Source organism: Dipodomys ordii, unplaced genomic scaffold (genome assembly GCF_000151885.1).
Source record: "Dipodomys ordii isolate 6190 unplaced genomic scaffold, Dord_2.0 Scaffold154, whole genome shotgun sequence".
In the NCBI taxonomy this organism is placed as follows: Eukaryota; Metazoa; Chordata; class Mammalia; order Rodentia; family Heteromyidae; genus Dipodomys; species Dipodomys ordii.
Genome location: NW_012267370.1, coordinates 1,610,592 through 1,630,053, shown reverse-complemented (window position 1 = coordinate 1,630,053; position 19,462 = coordinate 1,610,592). Strand labels below are relative to the sequence as shown.

Sequence of the window (19,462 nt, the reverse complement as noted above, 5' to 3'; positions counted from 1 at the left end):
TCCGTAAGAAATCAAGAAATTGGACTTAGAAACATCTCATTTTTCCCCCCAAACAGAAAGAGACACACTTTAATGAAGTAAATTAACTTTTACTACTTCAGGTAGACAGAGCAGCAACCCAGTTTTGATAATAAATAGTAAGCACATGGCATAATACGTAAGAACATGGATTCAAAGACCAAAAATCTGGTTTTCAATGAAGGCTTAGCTTTTTACCTGTTGAGTGACCCTGGCATATCATTTAAGTTTCTTTGTCTAGTTTTTTTCTGGCTATAAAATGGGAAAAATAACAATACCTATTTTATTAAGTTGTAATAAAGTTGGATTTAAATAATATACCTATAAAGTGCTTTTGAATATTTCCTGGCACACAGAAAGGGCTATTAAAGTCTTAATTATTATCATTATTATCCTTTTTAGATGGCTATCTAAGTTGCTATGAATGGCCCTGAGAATTTGTGTCTTATATTGAAGAAGAGATTTGGGATGTGCTTGGTATATATGTCTAGTTCCTAAGGGAGTGCACAGACTCTGTTTGGGGGGAAATGCTGTGGAATGAGAATTAACTAATAATATGATTTTTTTCAGGTTATTACACCAGAACGAAAAGTCACCCTGGCCGCATCCAACCGAAAAGACATGGAAGAATGGATTAATATCTTAAAAACTGTCCAACAAGGAGAAGTTCGCAAGGTAAGGGAAAGTATAAAGAATGCATATAACTTTCATGTGTTAATACTTAATTACATTAGTTAAGCCACTTTTCAAACAGAGAAAAAATAAAATGGAAGCAGATACAATCTGGTCTGAAATTATAGATAGAAAACATTAGGGAACTTGTTTAGAACTATTCATGAATAAAGGTAACTCACTTAGACTCAAACTTTGATAAGTTTGCAACTTAGATATTTCTGTACACATCCACTTGATATGTAGATGTCACCATATGACCAAGGAGTGAAGCACTCAAAAGATATGTGAGAAGCTACCTTAGATGCCTGTATGATAACAAAGCTACAACCAGTGGTTTTGAATTGGGTCTGCTGAATGACTATAGTAACAACCAAGAGAACTGCATCTCAGAAAGAGGAAGGAACCAATTAATATGCAATAAATATTCAGTAGCAGAACCAGAATTTAGACCCAGGCTGTGTGACTCCAAAGCTTACGACCTTAACTACTATGCAAGGGATCTTATTTTTCTTATTTTCCCCCTTCACAAATGTAGAGGGAAGAATAACATGCAGTCCTCCCAAAAGCTTATCAGGGTTCTTTTTTTCCTCCCTGACAATATCAAATCTCTGGCCACTGATCCCTAACAATATGTGGTACCATTTAAACTCTTGGTTCTGCCCTCAGCCTGATTTTTTATAGTTGTATAGTTATGTAAGTTCCAAGAGGGAGATTTTGTATCATTTATTAACTTAGAAACATGTCCAGCACATATAGCTGTGTAAGATCAGTAAGAAGAAACTAGTCTGGAGACAATGAAGCTAGTTTTAGGTTTTGTCATACCAAAGCAATTAGTTACTAAAAGCTAACTTCTATATGAAGAAATGCCAATAATATTATAATATTGTTTCTAGCACAGTAAAGGCAACTAATTTTCATTTTTAAAATGTCCAGCATAGGGGCTGGGAAGGTGGTTCAGTGGTAAAACGCTTGCTTTGCATGCCAGAGGTCCTGGGTTTGATTCCTCAGCACCACATAAGCCAAAATAAAAAAGCCGGAAGTGGCCCTGTGGCTCAAGTTGTAGAGCGCTAACCTTGAGCTGAAGAGCTGAGGGACAGTGCCTAGGCCCAGAGTTCAGGCCCCATGACCGGATCCCCCCCAAAAAAAAACAAAATAAAAGAATAAAATAAAATAAAATGTCCAGCATATAGCTATGCACTGGTGGGCTCACACCTGTAATCTAGCTACTCAGGAGGCTGAAATCTGAGGATTGTTTTTCAAGGCCATCCCAGGCAATCTATGTGACTTATCTACAATTAACTACTAAAACAAACAAACAAAAAAGCCAGAAAATGGAACTCTGACTCAAATGGTAGAGCACTAGCCTTGGGAAAAAGTTCAGAGAAAGCACTCAAGCCCTGAGTTCAAGCTCTAGGGCTAAGATAAAGGAAGGAAGGAAGGAAGGAAAGAAGGAAGAAGAAAGAAAGAAACAAAGAAGGAAAGGAAGGAAGGAAGGAAGGAAGGAAGGAAGGAAGGAAGGAAGGAAGGAAGGAGGGAAGGAAGGAAGGGAGAGAGAGTAGGGAAGAAAGAAAGAAAGAAAGAAAGAAAGAAAGAAAGAAAAGAAAAGAAAGAAAAAAGAGAAAGGGAGGGAGGGAGGGAAGGAAGGAAAGTGTCCAGCACAAAACAGAGGCTCAATAAATATCTTTAATGAATAAATGACTTTGAGTTTGGAGAGGGAATGATGCATGATTCATCCTAAAGCAAAGTTCTTTGAGGGTCTTAGGGAAAAAAGGGAAGATAAATACAAACTTTAAAAGATTCTGATGTCTTCCTGGGGGCATAGTTCAGTGGCAGAGTACTTGCCTGGCATGCACAAGTCTGTAGTTCTATTCCTAGTAATGCCAAGGAGAAAAAGATCCTGAAGCTTAAATAACTAGCAGCGGGCAGATAATTGTTAGAGGCATTTGGGACAGAGCATCCTGCACTGTGACTCACTAAAAACGAGCTTAGAAATAAAAGAATAATAACATTGAGATGAGCCATCTATCCCCACACCCGTAGGACTTCTCAGGTCTTGGGCTTTTTAGTCTCATAACTATATACTCTGCTACCTTATGATATGGGAACATGCCATATGGTCAAGGTTTCCCAGGCCCATAATGTACACACTTCATTGAGAGATCCTTTGCTCAGTATCTGGTGTTTTTCACATAACTAGCATTTAGCAGTTAATTCTTTTGTAATTTTTATTCTTTCTTTCCTGATTGAGAAGCACATCCTCTATCTGGCAATGTGGACAATATGACATAGCATTAGAGGTAACCACAAAGGGTTGTGCATTCTGTACTTCGTTTCCATTCTCATTTCTGGAATTTCTGTCTTTCCCTTGATTACTTCTGTTCAAACTGAAATGCTTCTTAAGAATCACATAACATTTTCCAGTTTGGCATAAAAGGTCACAAAGTATATTTTTAATTTCAATTATTGCTTCAGGAATGCAAAAAATGCTATAGAATGTCATCAGAGAATTGATGTGCTATTCCTGACTCCATTGAATTAAATGCCTACATATTCACTACCCAGCATGAAGTTAAAAGGGAAAAAAAGCTTCCTGCTTAACTCTCTTAGGAGAGTTGTATCAGGTTGTAATCACAACCTCTGTGGAACATAAAATTTAGCTGATAGAAAAATATCTCACCATGAGCATTGTGGCAATTCATCTTGCTTGAGGTGTAAATAGCTACATAGGTTTTCTTCCATATAAACTTTATCTCTGACAGTTCCTTCTACTCTCTGTCACCACCAATGCCTGACAAATAGGATGTGGAAAGATTAATCATGGATTTAGTGGTCTATCAAAGTAGTGACAACATAATTGGATAATCTATTGGAAATTATTCAGCATACATTACTGAGACAGCCCCTAGTAGGTGCTCAGTTCTTGTACCCTAGAGATTGAAAAGAAGGTATTCTGACTTCTGGCCCCAATGAGCTTTTAGGTTGTTGGAGAGACAAAATACACACAAAAGAAACCATTACATGATAGTGATCAAGATAAATTTTTTTGTCAGTCATGGGGCTTGAACTCTGGGCCTAAATGCTGTCTCTCAGCTTTTCAGCTCAAGGATAGTGCTCTACCACTTGAGCCATTGTGCCACTTCCAGTTGTCTGAGTGGTTTACTGGAGACAAGAGTCTAACAGACTTTCCTGCTGGAGTTGGCTTTGAACTACAATCCTTAGATCTCAGCCTCCTGAGTAGCGAGGATTACAGGTGTGAGCCACCGGCACCCAGCTTAAGATAAGTTGTTTTTATAGATGTTGCAATGCATGATTGACCTACAGATGAATAAAACAAAATTGTATAAAACTTCAAGGAATGAAAAGTAAATACGCTAGAATCCCCAGAGAAGAGTTAATAAATAGGAAATTTGAGACTAATCTTGAAAAATGGATAAGATTTTATTTTGCCAAGGGACTGGGGCAGGGTAAAGTCCTGAGGAGGAGAACTGGGATAAGAAATGCAGAGTAACAGGAAAACAGAACGTTTATAGAAACAGTGAAAGAACAAATCTACTCTATCAGTTTAGTTTTGGAATGTCAGCACAAGAATCATGTGTAAAGGCTGGGAATGTGGTTTAGTGGTAGGGTGCTTGCCTAGCATCATGAAGCCTTGGATTTGATTCCTCAGTACCACATAAACAGAAAAAGCCAGAAGTGGCACTGTAGCTCAAGTGGTAGAGTGCTAGCCTTCAGCACAGAGAGGCTCAATGACAGATTCCAGACTCTAAGTTCAAGCCCCAGGGCCAGCAAAAAAAATCATGTGTAGAGATAAGGTAGAGAGGCTTTTCAATGCTAAGAGTAGGGAAGGGAAGATAATATGATTAGAATTCATTTCAAGAAGAATTGGAGAAGGAAGACAGTTGGTTAAAGGGATTCTTTAGAAATATGGGATTGAGGGGGCTAGGAAGGTGGCTCAATACTTGCCTTGCATGCATGAGGCCCTGGGTTCGATTCCTCAGCACCACATAAGCAAAAAAGCTGGAAGTGGCACATTGGCTCAAGTGGTAGAGCACTAGCCTTGAGCTGAATAGCTCAGGGACAGTGCCCAGACCCAGAGATCAGGCCCCACAGTCGGCCAAAAAAAAAAAAGAAAGAAATGTAGGATTGGTTAGACAACAGGAAAACTAGAGACCAGAAGTCAGAGAGCAGGCTATAGATCAATTTAGGCAACACAGAGTTAAGGCCCAGAATGAGGATAGGAAGGGGGACAAATAGTAAATACTAACTTTGGGAAAATGGAGAACTTAAACATAAGAATGAGGCAGCAGGACATGGTGACTCACATCTGTAATTTTAATCAATCAGGAAGTGGACATTGGCAGGATTGCAATCAGAGGTCAGTCTGGGCAAAATATTTGTGAGACCTATACCTAAACCAATAAAAAACTGAGAATGGTGTGAATAGGAGGACTGTGGTTCAGGCTGGACCAAACTGAGAGGCAATTCAAAAAGTAACAAAAGCAAAAAGGGCTGGAGATGTGAACCAAGTGGTAGAGAAACTGCCTGGAAAGTTTAAGGCCCTAAGTTCAAACTCCAGTACCAGTAAGTACCTTAATAGTAGAGTGTCTGTGTCTCATGCAAGAAGCCCTAAGTTTGACCCAAAGCACTGAGGAAAAGAAGGAAGGAAGGAAGGAAGGAAGAAAGGAAGGAAGGAAGGAAGGAAGGAAGGAAGGAAGGAAGGAAGGAAGGAAGGAAGGAAGGAAAAGAGTTACAGACAAAAAGTCTGAGACTGGGGGGTTTAAACAAGGTCTATAGAGGAAAAATTGAAATAAGGAGCTCTTTGGAAGGCTACATTAACAGATTTGTTCTTCCCAACAAACTATTATGGAACTATTGATTAGAGAAACAGAAATGTTATTGGTGGCTCACACCTGTAATCCTTGCTTCTCAAGAGGAAGCTGAGATCTGAGGATCATGATTTGAAGCCAGCCCAGGCAGGAATATCTAGTACCAAAAAGCTGGAAGTGGAACTGAAGCTCAAGTGGTAGAGTCCCAGCCTTGAGCACAAAAGCTAAGAGATAGTGCCCAGGCCTTGAGTTCAATCCCCAGGACCAACCACGCCCCCCCACACCCCCAACCCCTACATAAATAAAAACCTGCAACCTTTTCATTCTATAAGCCATTCCAAACAAAAGTCCTTTAAAGGAATTATAACTATAGGAGAGTTTGTGTGTATTATGGGATGTTTCACCTGACACTTTATGCAATTTTCAAATATTTAATAGTATTAAATCATCACATTTAGATCAGCCTTTAGAATTTACAGAGCACTAGGACTGAAAGAGTGCATGTACAAATAATGTACACACTTTAGGTCCCTGTTGTACTTTAAAGGGATGTAGGAATTGGGGAAATAGCCTAGTTGCCCTAGCACAGCAATGTCTTAGTTCATAGTAATATAACCAAAACACCATAGAGTTGGTGGTTGGCTTAAACAACATTTATTTTCAGATTTCTTGGAGTTGAGAAGTCCATGATCAAGGCTATGGTAGATTTTATGTCTGGTGAGAGCCTGGCTTCTCTCTGTGTCCACATATGGCTGAAAAGAGGGCAGGAGAGCTACCTGTGATTCCTTTTAATAGGAGTATTCATTTCACTTAATGAGGACTCTACCACATCCTATAATAATCACAGTGTGAATTCTTCTATCAACGTATGACTTTGTAAGGGGCACAAATTCAGTGTATGAATAATCTGTCCTTGGTTCCCTAAAGCTCATGTCCTTCTCACAGACAAAATAAATTTATTCCAATCAAACAACTCCCAAAGTCAACTCATTTCAGCATTCGTTTTAAAGTTAAAAACCCCAAATATCTAAATATTTATATCAGATATGGGTGGAACATTCAATCTGAGGCAAAGTTCCTCTCCAGCTGTAAATCTGTGAAGTGAATCAAGTTATGTGCTTCCAACACACAATGATGGGACAAGCTTTGGACAGGCATTCTTATTCTAAAAGGCAAATGTAAGAAAGGGATGCCAGATTGCAAGTTTGTGTGTGCATGTCTGTATGTGTATATGTGCCAATATTGGGGCTTGAGCTCAGGGCCTCACATTCTTGCTTGGTTTTTCACTCAAGACTAGAGATCCTTCTACCACTTGAGACACACCTCGACTTCCACCAGATTAATTGGAGACAAGAGTCTCACAGACTTTCAGGCCTGGGCTGTCTTCATATCACACCCTCACATATCAGCCTCCTGATTAGCTAAGATTACAAATGTGAGCCACCAGAACCTGGCAAATACCTTAAGATCTTAAGACTTAAAGAAACCTTCTTTGGCTTGATGGTTTGCCTTCCAGACCCACTCATGTGGCAATCCCACATCCCAAACCCATTGGAACAGAGGATCATCTTTTCAGACCCATTTGGATAGCAATATAAAACCACAGATCAGGAGGGATCAGCCAATGCAGTACCTTTCTGCAGTGACTCACCCAGGCCACAGTTACTTGCTGGTACAAGGCTCATTCCCTCAAGGTCTATCAAACTGATTTAACCAGAGCAGATCTGTTAGACATTGGTGCTAATCTTTGGAATGAAGTTGAGGCAGTCTTACTCTCTAAGCTTGAGTACTTTGAGTCTGATGATCCAGGAATCACCTTTGGGGCCCTTCTTTCTTCTTGAAGAATAGCCTGAGTTTGCAGCCAAATATTTCTATTGTCCAGTCCCCTAATGTCTAAGAAATCCTACAGTATTCCTTTTATTTTGTTCCATTTTCTCTTTCCTTTAGTCTCAGCTTGCAATATAATCTGCTAATATAATTTCATCTCTTACTGGCTTTTGTTCCTATGGTTGATTGATCTGACATTCATATCCTCACTAAGCTCTCAATCAGATAGTGAGTCTGTCACACCCTTCCAAACATATTTTCTCATTGTTTTGTAATATGGGCTGAGTTAGCCAAATCTTAAAATTTGAGTTCCTATTTGCTGAACATTTCCACCTTAAACTCATCTCTTTTTTAATCTCTTTTCTTTGTTTTTTATTTTAATAAGTAACCAAATATATATTCATAATGCTATAATTCAACTGTAGTCAAAATTTAAAAGACTAGCAGACTATTATATTTATTTATTTTTGTCAGTACAGGGATGGAATTCAGGGCTTTTTCTGTACTAAGAAAATGCTTTATACTGAGCTTCATCATCAGCCTTATTTCTTATAATTAATTAATTAATTAGTCAGCACAAGGGCTTGAACTCAGGGCCTAGGCACTGTCCCTGAGCTTCATTTGCTCAAGGCTAGCACTCTACCACTTGAGCCACAACACCAACTTCCAGCTTTTTCTGTTAATGTGGTGCTGACGAATCAAACTCAGGGCTTCATGCATGCTAGTAAAGCACTCTACTACTAAGCCACATTCCCAGTCCTTATTTGTACTTTTTAAATTATTTTTGGCTGTTAATGGAGACTGAATTCAGGGCCTTGTATTACTTGTAAGGCAGGTGTTCCACTACTTAGCCATGCCCCACTTAACCATCTAATTTTTTTTTCTTAATATGTATGTCAAGTTCTGGAGCTTAAACTCAGGGTCTGGGTGTTCTCCCTTAGCTTATTCTGTTGAAAGACGGTACACTACCACTTGAGCCACATTTTCATTTCTGGATTTTTGCTTGTTAATTGAATATAAGATTCTCATAGACTTTTCTGCCCTGGCTGGCCTTGAACCTAATTCTCAGATCTCAGCCTCCCAGTAGCTAGAATTTCAGGTGCAAGCCACCAGTGCCCACCTCATATAATGTTTTGATTTATGTATATAAACTGGCATGATTAAATAAAGGTGATTACCATATCCATCCCCTCACTTATCATTCTGCTCTCTATTTTTTTTTTGTCGGTCATGAGGCTTGAACTCTGGGCCTGGGTTCTGTCCCTGAGCTCTTCAGCTCAAGGCAAGCCCTCTGCCAACTGAGCCACAGCACCACTTCCAGTTGTATGATAGTTAATTGGAGATAAGAGTCTCAAGGACGTTCCTGTCTGGGCTGGCTTAGAGCCAGGATCCTCAGATCACAGCCTCCTGAGTAGCTAGGATTACAGGTGTGAGCCACCAGCACCTGGCTGCTCTCTATTTTTATAAGTTCAACTTTTTTAGGTTTTGTCTATGAAGACTGGGTGGCTTATAAAAATATTCACTGAATTTTCAGTCACTAAGTGCTTTTGTTTTTAGAAAAGGTCTTCTAACCTTGTCTGGGCTGGCCTTGAATTGGGAGTACTGTTTCCTCTGATATGCTCAGAAGTGGGATTATTGCTTATATGGTAGTTCTGTTTGAAATGTTTTTGAGGAACCTCTATATTGTTTTCCATAATGCTTATGATAGCTGGCATAATGTCCGTGTCTCATGCCTGCAATCCTAGCTACTCAGAAGGCTGAGATGTGAGGATATTAGTTCAAAGTCAATCTGGGTGGGAAAGTGGATGAAATTCTTGTCTCCAATTAACCACTAAAAAGCCCAAAATGGAGCTGTGGCTCAAGTAGTAGAGCACCAGCCTTGAGTGAAAAAGCTAAGGGAGAACCAGGCACCAGTGGAGGCTGAGATCTGAGTTGCAGTTTGAAGCTAGCCTGGGCAGGAAAATCTGTGAGACTCTTACCTCCAATAAACTACACAGAAGAAGCCAGAACTTGTGCTGTGGCTCAAGTGGTAGACCACTAGCCTGAGCAAAAGAAACTCAAGGACAGTGCCCAGACCCTGAGTTCAAGCACCAGGACCAGAGGAAAAATCTAAGGGAGAGCTCCTGAGCGAGCGCGTGCACGCGTGCGCGCGCGCGCACACACACACACACACACACACACACGCCTATGCTAATTTACATTCTCCCAAACAGTATATAGAGGCTCTCTTTTCTCAGCATCATTTCTAACACTTGTTATAGTCGTGGTTCTTTTTTTTTTTTTTTTTTTGCTGGTAGCCATTCTCACCATGGTTTTACTTTGTTTTCTCTGATGATTAATGGTGCTCAATGTATTTGGTTATTTGCATATCTTCTTCAGAGAAAGGTTAGTTAACGCCCTTTCTCCACTTTTTAAATTTTTAAAAATTTTCTGCTTACTTTTGAGTTGTTTGGCTTGCCATATACATTTTGGATATTAAATCTTTATCAGATATATGATTCGCAATTATTTTCTGTCATTCTGAAGGCTTTCACTTCTCTTTGTTAATCATTTATTGTTCTGTGTTTTAGCATTAGTTTGATCCCATCACATTTGTCTATTTTTCTTTTCATTCCCTGTACTTTTGGGTAATTTTATCTTTTAAAGTCACAATCCAGAACAATGTCATGTGGCTTTACTCCTATGTTTCCTTTTACAAACTTTACAGCTTCTTCATATTCAAGTCATAAGCTTATTTTGAAGGAGGGCTTTTTTTTGTATAAGATTAAGACCTAATTTTGTTCATCTGCACATGTATGTACAGTTTCCCTATCATCATTATTGATAAAACTGTCTTTTTCCTACTGTGTATTCTTGACATCTTTCCCAAAGATTAATTGACTGTAAATGCACAAGTTTATTTCTGTTTTTTTTTATCCTGTTCTATTGGCTTATATGTCTTTTTAATGTCAGTACTGTGCTGTTTTGACTACAATCACTTCTTGTTTTGAAATCAGGGAGGGGGATACCTTCAACTTTGTTTTCCCTGCTTCAGATTATTTTGGCTATTCAGAGGTATTTGTGGTTCTATACAAAATTCTGTTTCAGTGAAAATGACTTTGGAATTGTCACAAGGATTGCACTGAATCTGTATTATTACTTTGAATATCATGGACATTTTCATAATATTAATTCTTATAACTGATGAATACAGATATATTCTCATTTATTTATGCTTTCTTCAATTTGTTTCACCATAGTTATGTAATTTTCAGTTTTACCTCCTTGGTTTAATTCACACCATGGATTTTTATGCTATTATAAATGGGATTATTTTCCTAATTTTTTGGGTAGTTCATAATTACTATGTAGAAACATTAATGGCTTTTGTATTGGTTTTTGTATCCTGCAACGTTAATGAGTATCAGTTCTAACAGTTTTTTGCTTGAGTCTATGTGGACTCAATATAGGGTCATATCAGCAAATAAGATATTTCTTTACTTTTTTCTAATAGAATGCCTGTTATTTATTTCCCTTGCCTACCTGTTCTCATACCTCTTTTTTATCATTATACAATGATTTTCATTGTCTCTTCATAGTTTTATACTTAAAGTCTATTTTATCTAATATAAGCACAGCTACCTCTTCTCTCTTTTAATTTCTGTTTGCAGAAAATGCCTTTTTTCCATCCTATTATTTTCAGTCTATGTGTGTCCTTACTGGTAAAGTGAACCTTGTATAAACAGCATATGGTTGAATCTTGCTTTTCTGGTCATTCACCGGCTTTTATGCCTTTTTATTGAGGAATTGAATCTATTTACATTTAAGACAACTATATAAAGGCAAGGACTTGCTACTTTCATGTTTTTCAGCTCCTTTAATTCTTTCTCTCTTGTCTTCCTTTGTGTTTTGATATTTTTGGTGATTATATTGCTTGAATCCATTATTTTAATATTCTATGCAACCTCTACAGGATTTTGCTTTGTGATTAGCCCAGGAGGCTTACATAAAATACCTTATTCTTAAAATAGGCTTCCTTAAACTAACAATCACTTACCTTATTTGTCCACACAAAATATATCTTCATTCCCTCTTTCCTTATCTTTTATGATTGTAATATGAACATTGACATTTGTCCATTTTAAATTTATCCCTCAATAATTTATTATGTCTCTGGTTGTTTTTAATAGCTTCATTTTCTGACTCTCCTAGTAGGAAAAAATTTGCTTTATACACCACCTGTACAGTATAAGAGGATGCTCAGTATGAACATTATATTTTTAAATTTTCATATATTTTGTTATTAATTAACATTATTTGTTATAGCTTAAAGAATTTTTAAGCAATGTGTATCAAGCAAGCCTAGTGATGATGATTTTCCTTTGCTTTTGTTTCTCTGGGTGTTTCTATTTATCCTTCATTTCTGAAGGACAGCTTAGTAGGGTGAAGTGTTTTTTTGCTGGCAGGGTTCTTTTTTCTTCATTATTTTGAGTAAATGATCTGTGATAGTCACCTTTTCATCTCTGTGATAAAGTACCTGAGAAAATAACTTAAGCGGGGGAGGATTTATTTTGGTTAATGGTTTCATTAGTTTTGGTCTATGGTTGGCTGGCTTCACATTTTCGGACTGTAGCAAGGCAGAAACATTGGGGAAGAAGGACATGATGAAGGAAAGCTGCTCACCTGATGTTAGCCAGGAAGGGGAAGGAGAGAGAAAGATGGAGAATGAGAATGAGAGAAGATATGACTGAGAGAGGGGAAGAAGAAGAAAACGAAGAGGAGGAGGAAGAGGGGAAGAAAGAAGGAAGAAGTAGTGGTAGTGGCAGGGACAAGTTATTCCCTTGAAAGAGATACCTACACTCCTAGTTACCTAATTCCTCCAACCAGGCCCCATATCACGCGCGCGTGCGCGCGCCAATACTGGGGCTTGGACTCACAGCCTCATATACCCTCCCTCCCTTAGCTTTTCTGCTCAAGGCTGGCACTCTACTACTCAAGCCACATCTGTGCTTCTATCTTTTCTCTAGTTAATTAGAGGTAAATGGCTCACAGATTCGTTGGCTTGGGCTGGCTTTGAACCTCCATCCTCAGATCTCAGCCTCCTGAGTAGCTAAGATTACAGGCATGAGCCACCATTGCACAACAGACCCCACTTCTTAATTGTCCTTCTAGTATGAATTCATAAGTAGATTGACCCATTGAAGAAGGTAAAGCCCTCATGATCCAATTACATATCAATAGTCCCACCAGGTGGGAACCAAACTTTCAACACAGAAGTTACTTTGGGGGGGGAGAGGTTACTTCATATTCAAACCATAACATCATTCTACCCTCTACTGACGTATAAGATTTCTGCTAAAAAAAATTCACTGAAAGCTTAGTGGCAGTTTTCTAGAATTCTATTTGTTTCTTATATTGCTGCTTTTAGTATCAATTTATTATCCCTTATTCTTAATGATTTTTTGACTTTCATTGGTAAACACCCTTGGGGGTTGAATTTGATTGGCAATCACTGAGTTTCCTATATATGAATATGATCATCTTTGCTTACATTAAAAAACTTCAGCCTGGTACCAATGGCTCACATCTATAATCCTACCTATTTAGGAGGCTGGGACCTGAGGATCGTGGTTCAAAGCTAGCTCTGACAAGAAAGGCTATGAGACTCTTATCTCCAATTAAGTACCAAAAAGCTTAAAATGAGCTGTAGTTCAAAGTGGTAGTGTTAGCCTTGAGCACAAAAGCTCAGGGACAATGCGCAGGCCAAGTTCAAGTCCCAGGACCAGCACACACAAAAAAAGATTTTCAGCCATTACTTCCTTTTATTTTCTAGGCCCTTCTCTTTCTTTCCCTTCCGTTATGCAAAAGTTAGCTCCTTTTATTGTGTCCCATAATTCTTAAAGATCTGTTTCATTTTGTTTTCTTTTGTGGCCACTGATTGGATAACTTCAATCTCCCTGTCTTAAAGCTTATTGGTTCTGTTTTATGCTTGATAAAATTTGCCATTGAACTTTTACTGAGTTTTTTTCTGTGATTGTACTTCTTATCTGTAGGATTCTATTTATTTTTTGATATTTTTATTAGTTTTAAGTAGTTGTACAAAGGAGTTGCCATTTAACAAAGCAGTTTATAAATATCTTGACCTCTTAGGGGAGGAACACAAAGGCACAATGCCTCTGTGCCTCTGGCAATATGAAATAATATTTACCAAAATAATAAAAAAGCTTTATATTTTGATTGTCATCCCGTTCAATATTCTCATCCATCCCTCTCTATCTACCTCTTCCCTCACTTTGGTTATTTTTTTAAGATGTATATTGAATTATTGATTGCATTCTCCCCCTCTTCTCTTCATTTGTCCACTCATTGACCTCATTCCATTCTTTTTGAGTACACACTTCTTGGTAATTTATTTTGCTGAATTTTGACTTTGTCTTTCTAAGGAATTTTTCTATTTGAGCCCTTCCTTGAATCCACTATATTTCAGTTAATACATTTGTATACAGTTGCATACCACCCAACACATTTACTTATACATTTATAAGCTAAATCCAGTTTCCCCATATAAGGAAAAACAGGCATCTTTTGTCTCTCTGGGCCTGACTTACTTCATTTAACATAATTTTCCCAGGTCTTTCTATTTCTTTACAAATGGTACAATATCATTCTTTCTAATAGGTGAGTAAAATTCCATTGTGTATATTCCACATTTTCTTGATCCATTTATCCACTGAGGGGCATCTGGGCTGATTCCATACCTTGGTTAGGGTGAATAGTGCTACAATAAACATGGGTATGCTGGTGGCTAAAGGATATAGCCAGCAAGATAAAAAGCCAGCCTACATGGGAGGTTTTTGCCAGCTACACATCAGACAATGTAATATCCAAAATATAGAGAGAACTTAAAAAATAAAGTCATTTAAAAACCAACAACCCAATAAATAAATGAGCTAAAGAGGGTCTACTTAGAAGAAGTAAAAATGGCCAATAGACACATGAAGTAATCCTCAACATCTTTGCCTAAAAATGAAATACAAGTTAAAACAACATTGAGATTCCACATCACCCAAGTTAGAATGGTCATTATCAAAAAAACAAACAATAACAGATGATGGCAAAACTGTGGCCAAAAGGGCACCCTAAATACTATTGATGGGAATATAAATTTGTTCAACCATTATAGAAAGCAGTGTGGAGGTTCCTCAAAAAAAAAATTAAACATGGAACTACACTAGGATCCAACAATTCTACTCCAGGGAATTTATCTATCTTTTTTTTTTTTTTTGGTCATGGGGCTTAAACTCTGGGCTTGGGTGCTGTCTGAGGTTGGGTGCTGTCCCTGGCACTCTTCAGCTCAAGGCTAGCACTCTACCACTTGAGCCACAGCATCACTTCTGGTTTTCTAGTGGTTTGTTGGAGATAAAAGTCTCACGGACTTTCCTGCCTGGGCTGGCTTTGAACCATGATCCTCAGATCTCAGCCTCCTGAGTAGCTAGGATTACAGGTGTGAGCCACGGGCGCCCAGCTTATCTATCTATTTTTAATTGTTTCTCTTTATCAAACTTCTCTTTCCCTTCATGAATTATTTTCCAAATTTCTCTGGGGTTTTTTGATAGTTTTATGAACTTTTTAAAAAGTATTGTGATAAAGTCATATTAGATATTTAATAGCTATCTTCCCTCTTTTGGGTCTGTTTTTAGAATTTTATTAGTTTCTTTTGGTGGTCACATTTTCCTGATTTTTTTTCTTTTTAATTAATTTTATTACTTTTGCATAGTTGTACAACATATACTTTTAAGAGTGTTTTAGAATACTTTAAAGTGAAAATTTTATTACTTTAAAGAAATAATTTAAGAATAGGAACAAAATTAGACCCAAGAAGTTCACGCCTATAATCCTAGCTACTCATGAGGCAGAGGTCTGAGGCTCAGGGTTCCAAGCCAACTCTGGGCAGTTAAGTCCATGAGACTCATGTCCAATTAACTACCAAAAAGCCAGAGATGGACCTGTAGCTCAAGTGTATAGTGCTAGTCTTGAGCACAAAAGCTAAGGAACAGTATCCAGGCCATGAGTTCAAGTCCAGAACCAGCATACAACACACACATACACAAATGGAGAACAAAGCTAGGAATGATAGTGTAAATCTATACTCCTAGCACATTTTCCTGATTTTGCATACTTGCATCCTTATATGGCTATTCATTTAGGGATGTCCAACTCTTCTGGTCTCTGCAGATACTCTTTGGTGATAATAGGTCTTTACTATATAGTTCACCCTGAGTCAACTGGTAGCAACTGAAATTGGCCAGTCTTGATATCTCTACTTAGACATGGTTACTGCCTGGATTCTGAGGTCCAGTGGTTTTAGTGGTTCTGTTCCATGGTCTTGTGAAGCCATTGGCAGGATTCTGCCATTAGGTGAGGTTGTTGATTTGGTTCTGCAGCCAGTCTATCTCTGACTGGGCAGGGTTACAAGTTTTCTTCCTTAGCTGGGCAGTACTATTACTGGACTTTCTAGTTGGACAGGGCCATGGGATGAGTGATTCTATGGTTTGGTGAGGTTTCTGGAGTTGCTACTCAATCCCATAGGGTGGCAAAAATGTTGGTCCCCAGCTATGTGTGGGTTTTAGTTCACCTTCAGACTTACGGTAGACTTAAACAAAGCACCAAGGCCTTGATACCCCTCTGTAACAGCAGTGAGATGAGGCCAGATGTTTCCTTAGCAAATAATTGCTGTCCTTGGTCTGGAGAATTTCTTGGTTTAGGGAAAAGTTAACAGAAGCACCAGAACTTAGATCACCTCTCTGCTACTGGGATAGGAAATTACCCTCTATGGGTAATTTCTGACCTACAGTCATCTCTACCTGGGAAATACCCAAAATTACCTAAGCAGTATGGGTACTTGGACCTGGAAGACTTAGGGACTATTTCTTGCAGGGTGATGCTGTTTGGATAGTTTCTCTGGTGTGATACTTCTGTTGGCTAGCATCCAGAGCAACCACACAATGTACATATGAAACCCATCTCTGATCTTTGTTTCTAATTGAACCCAGGTGGTCTTGCCTTGCATGTAGTCACAATACTTCTAATGAGTAAAGACAGCAGTGAGCATTCTGCAAAGAGTCCCAGGATAGTAGGAAAGCTGAACGTCCACTTCTAAAACTTTTCTCCACTATAGAAAATGTGTGTTCAAAGAAATTCTCTATATGTGGTAATGTAATAGCTTGGGGAAACAGAGTGCAATTTAAAAAAATAATCTACCCTTCCTACCTTCCTGTCACAGATTTTTTTAGTTCTGCAGTCCAAGGCAGGGTGGGATGGGCTGAGTCCTAGGAAATTCATATTTTTGCCTGTGAGTAGTTCTTAGTTAGATATTCTGGGTAGGAAGTAAAGTTGAACATCTGTTTTGTCATCTTGCTAACATCACTCCTCTTACATTTCACTACAACAAACCAAAAGGGACCAAATCTCCTCAGCTAAAAATCTAGTGTCATCAATCCCAAATTCTACCTTCCACAAAACAGAATACAGACAGAGTTTAGCCAAGTTCTTTGCCACTTTCTCCTGTTCTCCAATAGTATGGTCTTCATTTGCATTGAGACCTCAACAGAATAGCCTTTCCCAATTATCTTGTAAAAATGTTGGTAGGTACTCTCTTTTCTTTTTGAGTGCTGACAAAAATGGCCTTTAAGTCTCATTCTTGGAAACCTAGGCTTTTCCTAGCATGTACCTCAAAACTCTTCCAGCACCATTGCTCCAAATCCATTTCAACATTTTGGGTATTTGTTATAGTGGTACTTCTTTTTTTCCCCCAGTTTATAGGTAACAGTCTTCTGTGTTCCCATATGGTAAGAGAAGGAGAGAACTGTCTGGGGTCTTTTTTGTTTTTGGTGCCAGTCCTAGGGCTTGAACTCAGGGCCTGGCCGCTGGGCACTGTCTCTGAATGTGCTCAAAGCTAGTGCTCTACCACTTGAACCATAGCTCCACTCCTGGCTTTTGGGAGTGGTTAATTGGAAATAAAAGTCTCATAGACTTTCCTGCCTGACTGGCTTCAAACCTGGATCCTTAGATCTCAGCCTCAGCTAAGTATTACAAGAAGGAGACACGCAGGCCTGGCGTCTGGTATCTTTTGTAAAGGGACTAATACCATTCATCCTCATAACCTAAAGAACTCCCAAAGGCCCTATCTCCTAACACCATAATATAGAGGGTTAGGATTTCAGCATATGAATTAGGAAAGGTCTACATAAAGTTTTCTCCATTTAAGTGATCTGATTGGAACAATTGACTATGGGTGAATATATTCACCTAGGTAGAGATGATAAAAATCAAACACAAATAGCCAAAAGCCACAAACTGAAAGCTTTAAATCAGTATGACTTACTTAGCATTTAGAGATTTGTGGTTTGTTTACATACTACAGTTTTGAATCTGTTTTCAAAATGGATTTAAAAATCTATATCCAGAGGCTGGGAAGGTGGCTCAGTGGTAGAGCACTTGCCTTGCAGCCTGAGGCCCTGAGTTCGATTCCTCAGCAGCACATAAGCAAAAAGAAAAAAGCCGGGAAGTGGCGCTGTGGCTCAAATGGTAGATCGCTAGCCTTGAGCTGAAGAGCTGAGGGACAGCGCCCAGGCCCAGAGTTCAGGCCCCACGACCGGACCCCAAAAAAAAATTAAAAAAAAAATCTATATCCACAAACAGAAAGGCCAGTAGGGTGACAATGTCTCATGCCTATAATACTAATCAGTAGGCTGAAATCCTGAGGAACACTCTTGGGGGTCAGTCTAGCCAGAAGAGTCCACTAGATTCCATCTTGAATTGGCCAGCAAAAAGCTTGGCTGGAGGCATGGTTCAAATGGTAGAGCAAACAAGCTGAGTCAGTGCAAGGCCCTAAGTTCAAACCTCAGAACTACTACTAAGTTCCCTAGGGTTACTGTAACAGATTACCACAAAATTTGTGGTTTAGCAGTATGTCAGTGGCTTATGCCTATAATCTTAGCTACTTGGGAGGTTGAAATCTTGGGATCTTGGTTTGCAGCCAGCTCAAGGAGATAAATTTGACAATTTTATCTCCAATTAATCAGCAAAATGCCACAACTGGAGGCATGGATAAAGTGCTAGAGCACTACCTGTGAGTCAAAAAGCTAAGGAAGAACCCTGCAAATTCCAATACCAGCATACACACACACACACACACACACACACACACACACAAATTGTGACTTAAACAAACAAACAAAAACCAGAAACTTAGCAGGGTGCTGGTGGATCATACCTACAATCTTAGCTACTCAGGAGGCTGAAATTTGAGAATCACAGTTCAGAGCCATCTAAGGGGCAAGAAATCCTGAGTCTTATCTCCTAATAGGCACCAAAAAAGCCAGAAGTGGAGCTGTGGCCCAAGTGGTAGAGTGCTAGCCTTGAACAAAAAAGTTCAAGGACAAAGCCCAAGACCTGAGCTCAAGCCCCAGGACTGGCACACACAACAACAACAACAACAGCAACAACAACAACAACAACACCTGAGAAACATTCTCTCAGTCATGGAGGTCAGAAATCATGATCTCACTGAAGGCTTAAGGAAAGATAACTTTGCCTCTTCCTTGCTTCTGGTAGTTGCTAAAGTGCCTTGTTCTTAGCGTGTAGATTGTAGACATAGCATTCTAACATGTGCATCAGTGATCACACAGTGTTAGCCTTGTATCTTCACAAATTGACCACTTGGTGGGTGTATTCAAATCTCCCTCTTCTTATTAGGATACTAGTCATTGGCCTATGGCCAAACTACAATCCAAAGTGAGTTTATCTTAAATTGATTACATCTCCAAAGATGCTATTTTTGAATACCAGAGGTCTGGACTTGAACATATCATTTTGTGGGGACACAATTCAATCTACAATACTACACCCTCTATGTACAAAGTGTATTCACCCTATCCTAACATCATCAATGGATTTAGCCAATTCTTAGAGCATTAACTCTAAGTCCAAAATCTTACCTTCTATCGGTGTGTAGGACACTAGGTAAAATTCTTCTCTACCCGTATACCTATGAAACCTAGAACACAAGTTATTTGCTTCTATAAATCAGTGTTGAAAGTGACATAGAATAGACATTGCCATTATGAAAGGGAGAA

At 38.8% G+C, this 19,462-nt stretch overlaps 1 protein-coding gene across 1 annotated transcript in view; it reads left to right on the top strand.

Moving 5' to 3' along the window:
• Positions 1-19,462, top strand: part of Dgkk (diacylglycerol kinase, kappa) — a 114,142-nt gene that overhangs the window by 53,829 nt on the left and 40,851 nt on the right. The window contains exon 5 of the mRNA XM_013032353.1: positions 589-693. Within this exon, the coding sequence (XP_012887807.1) occupies positions 589-693 (105 nt within the window). The remainder of the gene's footprint in view (positions 1-588; positions 694-19,462) is intronic.